Raw genomic sequence first — 7,848 nt, forward strand, 5'->3', positions numbered from 1 at the left:
CACACACTGCACCCACACACACTGCACCCACACACACTGCACACACACACTGCACACACACACACTGTACACACACACACACACACACACACACGTCATGCATTGTGACATGGAACATTTAAATACGTGATGCATGAATAAATGTTCCTGCTCCCGATGCCTTTAAGCATGCATGGGGCATGTGTCTCAGGAGGTTGAGCGGGTTGGTTGGGAACCGGAAGGGTGCTGGTTCGATCCCCGGCTCCTCCTAGCGAGTGTCGAGGTGTCCCTGAGCGAGACGCCTCACCCCGCCGGCTCCCGACGAGCCGGCTGTCGCCCTGCGTGGTTGATGTTAGGCATATTGTGAAGAGCTTTGAAGGGCCACTGGCTAATGTAGTCCTTTTACCACCAGTCCGTTGACTGATATGAGGACGCACGCACACCACAATCGCTGCTCGTGTTCGACACTCACACCGTCAACGCCTGCACAACATGAACAATGAATCACTGAACGATGGGTTAGGATTGCACGTTGATGTGTCTCTTTGTGTGTGTGTGTGTGTGTGTCTGTGTGTGTCTCCAGCTGCCCGGCGTTGAGGCGTGTGACCGCTACACCTTCCGCTACGGACGCAACCCCCTGATGGAGTGGCCCCTGGCCTTCAACCCGTCTGGCTCCGCCCGCTCGGAGCCCAAAGCCTGCCAGACCAAGAGGTACCGGGACCCCCTCCCATGTTCAGCACTGACTTCAATACGGGGGGCCCCTGAAGGAGGGGCCGGGACCCCCTCACATGTTCAGTACTGAATCGATACGGACCCCCTGAGGGGGGGCCTTTTGCCTATAACCCGTCTGGCTGGCAATTAGCAATTAATTGCATATGATTGATGAACAAAAATTAAATAAACCTTTGTCAAACATAATGCAGTGACACTACTACCCTTAAACTACTGCAATTGTAATGAACAGGTCGTTTCATCATTTCACAGCAAAAAGTAGTTTTCTTTTCCCCAACACTAAGTCCATCCGTGTTTAATCAGTCTCTTCTCCGTGCTTTGCTTTTGCCTTTCTTTCTTTCCTTCTTTCCTTCTTTCTTTCCTTCTTTCTTTCCTTCTTTCCTTCTTTCCTTCTTTCTTTCTTTCTTTCTTTCTTTCTTTCCTTCTTTCCTTCTTTCTTTCTTTCTTTCTTTCTTTCTTTCTGTTTCTCTTCCCTCCCCCCCCCTCCGTCTCTCTGCCCCCCGCCCTCCAGGCCCACCCTGCTGACCAGCATCGCCCCGCGGTGCCAGGGCTCGGTGGGGGCCATCGTGGGCCTGGTGCCCGGCGTCATCTCCCTGTCCCCCGGGGAGGCGGTGGCCGGGGCCCCCCAGGGCCGCCACTCCAAGTCGGCCCAGTACCGCCGCATGACCGCCGAGTGGAAGACCAACGTTTACCTGGCCCGCTCACGCATCCAGGTGACGCGCACACACACACACACACACACACACACACCTGCATGCCAGGTAACACACACACACACACACACACACACACACACACACACACACACACACACACACACACACACTCTCCTGCATGCCAGGTAACACATACACACACACACACACACACACTCTCCTGCATGCCAGGTAACACACACACACACACGCACTCCTGCATGCCAGGTAACACACACAAACACTCACACTCCTGCATGCCATGTAACACACACACCTACACACACTCCTGCATGCCGGGTAACACCAATCACAATACATTGAACTTGCACCACTCACGTCAGACACGTACACACTCACTTTGTGCTCAATCAAACACAGCTGTCTTAGTCACTTTGTGAGGTCTGTCTGTTTGTGGTCTTATATCGTGTGTGTGTGTGTGTGTGTGTGTGCAGGGTCTTGGTCTGTACGCGGCCAGAGACATAGAGAAGTGCACCATGGTCATCGAGTACATCGGAACCATCATCCGGAGTGAAGTGGCCAACCGCAAGGAGAGGCTGTACGAAGCTCAGGTAACCCTCGCTCTGTCCTCCCAAACATACGTAGCTCACAGACACCTGGGACGAGGAAGTGACCATATACGGTGTGTAACCTACGTGCGTGGGCTTTGCGTTACAGAACCGTGGCGTGTACATGTTCAGGATCGACAACGATTACGTCATCGACGCCACCATCACCGGAGGACCTGCGAGGTACGGCGTCACTCACCCATGTCACTCTCAGACGCTGACGTTTAAAGGAAGCGCTTCAGAATCTGGATGAATGAGCGACACTCACCTGTTTGTTGTACATCCTGGCACTTGAATGCACGCAGTTATTGTATGTCGTACTTAGTTATAGTACTTAGCATTGTGAAGCATCTTATCCTAGATATCTTTGTTGCATACGGGGGAATGGGTTAACCTAGTGATTGTTAGTGCTTGGCACTTCTTTCTACGAACAGGGTTCTCTACTGACAGCGATATGTTGTTTCACCGTCTTCCGACAAATGTACTTATTGTAATTCGCTTTGGATAAAAGCGTGTGCTAAACGTCCTAAATGTAAGATCCAATGAGATGTCTCCGGACGGAGTCCACCTGCCCCCAGGGCCCGGTGTCGTGGGTACTGAGACCCTCCTGGGGCAGAAGGGTAATGCGCCGTGTTCCCCTCAGGTACGTCAACCACTCCTGCTCTCCCAACTGCATCACGGAGGTGGTGACCGTGGAGCGAGAGAACAAGATCATCATCAGCTCCTGCAGACGCATCCAGAGAGGAGAGGAGGTAAGACGCTCAGCTAGTTCACCAGTCAGTCAAACAGTCAGTCAACCAGAGAGGAGGTGACCCACTCAGCTAGTTCACCAGTCAGTCAAACAGTTAGTCAACCTGAGAGGAGAGGAGGTAACCCGCTCAGCTAGTTCACCAGTCAGTTAAACAGTCAGTAAATCAGAGAGGAGGTAACCCGCTCAGCTAGTTCACCAGTCAGTCAAACAGTCAGTCAACCTGAGAGGAGAGGAGGTAACCCGCTCAGCTAGTTCATCAGTCAGTCAGTCAAACAGTCAGTCATCCAGAGAGGGGGTAACCCGCTCAGCTAGTTCACCAGTCAGTCAAACAGTCAGTAAACTAGAGAAGAGAGGAGGTAACCCTCTCAGCTAGTTCACCAGTTAGTCAAACAGAGGAAAGGAGGTAAACCACTCAGCCAGCTAGTTAACCAGTCAGTAAGTCAGCCAGTTTGTTCACTAGTCGTTAGACAGTAGATTTACTAGTCAGACGGTCAACCAGTTAGTTAACTAGTCAGTTTGATAGTAAGGTAACTAGTCAGTAAGTGAAATGGTCTGTTCTCCAAAGTAAGAGATGGTAAACTGCTCAACCAGTTAGTTCACTAGTCAGTCATCCAAAGAGAGGAGTTAAATCAGTCTTCAATCAGTTAACCGGTTAGTTCAATAGCTTGTCAGTTAACCATTAAGTCAACAAGTATGCCTGTTAAACAGTCAGTTAACCAGTTGGCAAACTAGTCAGTCAGATAACCCGCAGGAGAAGAGTAGGAGGTAAACAAGTAATTCTCTCTCTCTCTGTCTCTGTCTCTGTCTCTGTCTCTGTCTCTCGCTCTCTCTAACTCTCTCTCTTTGTCTCTCTTTGTCTCTGTCTCTGTCTCTCTCTAACTGTCTCTCTCCTCAGCTCTCTTACGACTACAAGTTTGACCTGGAGGACGATCAACACAAGATCCCCTGTCACTGTGGAACGCTCAACTGTCGCAAATGGATGAACTGACGCTCACCTTGACACACACTTACACACTCACTCCCAGGTGCACGCCTGCTCTGAGTGTGGTTGGCAGCTCTCTTCGTCTTGGTGCTGTGTTCAGCGGAGAATCCCGTCTTTGACCATCACATAAACAATGATTAACAAATCCTATATTCATGTAGACTGTTTTTCTTTTCACTGGCGGCATTTAGTCTTTTCCATGATTGGCTGTTTTTTTTTTTGGTTTATGTCGAGTCCAACAGTGTCGGGTGAGTGCAGGGGTCAGAGGTCACCTGATCGGTGGTGGGTTCACTGATTGGCTACTGCCTCACGTCCCGTCTTCAAGGGGCTGGTCCTCTTTGAAAGGAAAAGAGGAATATTATCTATGTACATACATTGTCGCCGCCGTGGCGGTTGGACACATGCTTTAGCGCAACACGCAGCTTAACTCCAGAATGTACGCCCTTCTAGTTCCTGAAAGGGAGGATTATTAACTTGCACTAATAACTGGAGACAAATTCCCGTCGCAGAAATACTTGATTCCATGAGTCAGTTTTTGGTTTCCCCCCCGTCTCGCTTAGTTCTCCCTCCCTCTCTTTTTTTAATTTTGTGTAAAATAAGAGATCTTTTGTATTTATTACTGAATGAAGCTATTTTCTAAACTGCAGGAGGTTTGGTGGCTAGAATTATGTAAATATCTGTATCGAAACGAGACGAGAAATCCGTGTAGAGAATCATGACCAAGAGCTACCTTGACCACATCATCATCTTCACCTTCATCATGGTTGTCTGGAAGCTGTATCTGTTAGACCAGGCAGGGTGGTATATTATGTAAATGTGTACAGAATGTTTATAGAACAGAGTATTTTTGTTCCATTTTACCTTTTTTGTTTAAAGGCAAAAGAAAACAAATTGACCACATGAAATAATTTTGAATTTAAGAGTTTTGAAGTGTTCTTTGAAAACATTTTTTCCTGGCTTCCCGAAGGTCCGCCTCTTCCTGCCTGGCTGCCTTGTCAATCAAAACCCCCCTTTTTTTGACAGAAGGCCTCGCTTATGTTCCTAATAACATTTCTGGAAATGACAACCCAGCTACATACTTGCAAATATGCGTCTGTTCATTTTAATTGTTGAAACTTTGTGTGCGTGTGCGTGTGTGTGTGTGTGGCCCATGTTTTTTGAAATCAGAGCTTTTGAATCTGATAGAAGCTTCTTAACTTGCCGTTTGTGGCCTGGAATAAAACTGGTAGTATCAGTTCTTTTTTTTTTTATATGTATTTTTGGTTTGGTGCACATAAAGAGCTGTGGACTGTCCAAGTGGCTGTTGTAATATCTAGATCCACACACAGCATGTCCCTGTCTGCCCCACAGCCACAGTGTATATACTCACTCCCACCTCTCTACCCCCTGTAGTCGTTGTACATTTCCCACCCTAACAAGCCACTGATCCCAGTCCTGATGTGTACAGTCGTAGAATCTATTGATGGACACATGAAGCCTTTTGAAGAAAATGTGACCTAATAATTATGTATCTTTATGTTTTTGGGAAAAAAAAGTTGTGAATTTAGGATCATTTACAAAAAATAAAAATATTTTACATCTTGAGCTAATGGTCTCGCAAATCATTTTATTGTCCTATCAGCTGAAGGCTGACTTTTTTTTTTTCTACCAAGTTGAATATATTCATTATAGTTCTTAGGGTATTAGAAACCATGCCTTTTATAGTTAGGCTATTGTTGCTAAAAAAAAATGATTCACCAATAAACCAAGAAAATGTTGAAGACTGACAAAGAACAAATGTTACTGAAGTATCTCTGAATGTTCTCTGGCTTCCTTTAAAACAATGAGGCACAGTTACAGCTAGAGTGGGGGTTGTGGATTTATTAATCGTAACTAATACACAATTTTATACAAATTATGTTAACCCTGTTTATCAATGAGTCAGTCAATTAAAAAGGATTTTTCCTCATTCTCCGACAGAGATACCTCCCTTCCTCTCTAATTGAAAGGTGATAAGATAGTTTGCTTCTGCATTGCCAGTGTTGCCACGAAGTCTGATACTGAGACCAATCGACTGACTTCTCGGTTGTATAGATTGCAGCCTTGCAGACATGTCCACTTCACTATGGTATACTGTATAACAAATTTACTTGGGTCTCTCCTGTAATGTCAACTCTCCGTCACTCCCCCACACCTTTGAGTCAACTACCAACGATGTGAAAGTGTCCTGATAAGAATCATGTACACCCATTGGCTCACTGAATTTTTGCTCGGGAACTTTGCTGCCTGTATCTTTCCATGATCCTGCTCTAAAATTGAATCAAATATTGTGATGTACGAAGTACCCTAAAAAATAGGTTGTGCTTCAGTGGTTAATTTGGAGACACCAGCTACATAAGCTAGATTTTGAAAGTGTCTGGCTGAAGAAATCCCTGCCCCCCAAAACAAAGGACTAGCTCGCTGGCTGTGGTGCCTGGGCGGAGTGTGCACTGGTAGCTATGTAGAAGGTCATCCATTTATTTAGGCCCAATGAGGCTTATTACAGGTGCGATCGACACAGACACCATATGTTGTTCTTTTTTTTACAACATTTGATTTACTTCTGCTGTCGGGATGTAAAGAGAATTTCAACAAATCACAAAAGGAAAAAAACGGGGTCTCATTTAAAACAACTTTTATTGGTTAAGAAAACACAAAGTGAACTTAGAACTTCCCATTGAGAAGAATAAAGCACATCACTTCCTTATTCCACATTCAATCATTTCGGAAATTCAGCGTTGAGCCCTCAAGCCGATTTCTTGGAAAGACAAACGGAGATGGGGGGGCTCCAAAACAAAATGATTTAAAAGGACCACAATTAGCCCCCAGAGATAATGGGAACACGAGACATGCCAGTAGCAGAAGCTGAACACACTCCTGAGGGTCACACAGACAGGACAGCAGCCGTCTGCATCCTTCTCCAAACCAGTCGTCCCTCTTTCTCTTGAATTCAGGACAGATTTAAAAATAATGTCTGCATAACATCACACATTTAAAATAACAAGGTCTGTGTCATCATTGTTTGTCTTGAATTCAGTACAGATTTAAAAATAATGTCTTACATTAGAAATTTGAAAGAACCGTAGGTCTGTGTCACAGACCTGAAATGTACCGAGTGGTTTGAGAATGAATGAAGAGGGTTTCTGTACATCACACTTTGCTGCTTCCACAAGTCATGAAATAAGAGTCAAACCAAACAAACAAGAAAAAAACAAACCTTTACAAACATCACCGACACAAATTGTTGAGATGTCTATTATCTCTACCTTTAATACTACGGCGAAATACACCAGAGTAGTCTCCAGCCATCCAGAAACCACCTCCTGTCAAACATGGATTATAGGTCTTTAGATTATCCTAACATTACAAATTCTACGCATAAACATTATGGAGCAACTTAATTAAGAGCTGACATTTGCATCACCTTCAATAAAAAAAAGTATATTATACCGATTACCAGCTAGTAGGCGCTGTTCACAGTAAACATAGATGCCTAGGTGATGTGTCTGGAAGCACAAAATGAGATGACCCCAATAAAGGTGCAAACTAGCTGCCTGGACATCAGAGCGATTGTCATAGCAATCAACAAAACTGAGAACTCGAGATTTTGCTGGTCAACAGATAACTTTAGTTCAAGAGCCAATTAGAAAACGTTTATCTGTCTGTATCTAAAGGGCCTCTGGTTTTTGCCAGTTGTGAGTCTGATTAGCCATTACAAGCCGTTTACAAACCTGCCCTTCCCTGTGCCTTAGTGACATCACAAGTGGGGGCGCGTCCACCTCGATGCATGCTGGATAGATCAGTCTACCAGCCTACCCAGTGGACTGTAGGTGGACACGTCGACTTGTGTTGTCACTCAGACCCAGGTAAAGGTGGATGTTCCAGCAGCTTGTAATGGCTAATCAAACTCAAACCTTGTGGTAGAATAGAGGCCCTTTAAACTACTGATCGCACCCCCTGCTCATTGCTACGGTGACATCCTCCTGTACCTGGAGACCTGACCACAATGCTGTGCATTGTCTAGGGGAGAGGGCTGGGTGGACATTGATGCTGAGCTCTACAGTGAGTCACTAACACTCGTACGGGCAACATGTTGAACAGACGACCACGCACAGAACGGCA

General features: G+C 45.8%; 1 protein-coding gene across 10 annotated transcripts in view; it reads left to right on the forward strand.

Annotated features, from left to right (window-relative positions):
• The window catches only part of LOC132452260 (histone-lysine N-methyltransferase 2C-like), a 66,871-nt gene extending 61,579 nt beyond the window's left edge, over positions 1-5,292 (forward strand). For 9 of the 10 annotated variants that reach the window (XM_060044761.1, XM_060044762.1, XM_060044764.1 and 6 more), the window contains 6 exons: positions 563-690; positions 1,223-1,424; positions 1,862-1,978; positions 2,085-2,158; positions 2,619-2,727; positions 3,622-5,292. In XM_060044761.1, the coding sequence (XP_059900744.1) occupies positions 563-690; positions 1,223-1,424; positions 1,862-1,978; positions 2,085-2,158; positions 2,619-2,727; positions 3,622-3,714 (723 nt within the window). In that variant the 3' untranslated portion in view covers positions 3,715-5,292. Of the gene's footprint in view, positions 1-562; positions 691-1,222; positions 1,425-1,861; positions 1,979-2,084; positions 2,159-2,618; positions 2,784-2,844; positions 3,522-3,621 lie in introns of those variants that run through there. The other variant, XM_060044766.1, reaches the window with a different exon arrangement.
• The last annotated feature ends 2,556 nt before the right edge of the window (positions 5,293-7,848 follow it).

The sequence above is a fragment of the Gadus macrocephalus genome, chromosome 23, assembly GCF_031168955.1.
Source record: "Gadus macrocephalus chromosome 23, ASM3116895v1".
In the NCBI taxonomy this organism is placed as follows: Eukaryota; Metazoa; Chordata; class Actinopteri; order Gadiformes; family Gadidae; genus Gadus; species Gadus macrocephalus.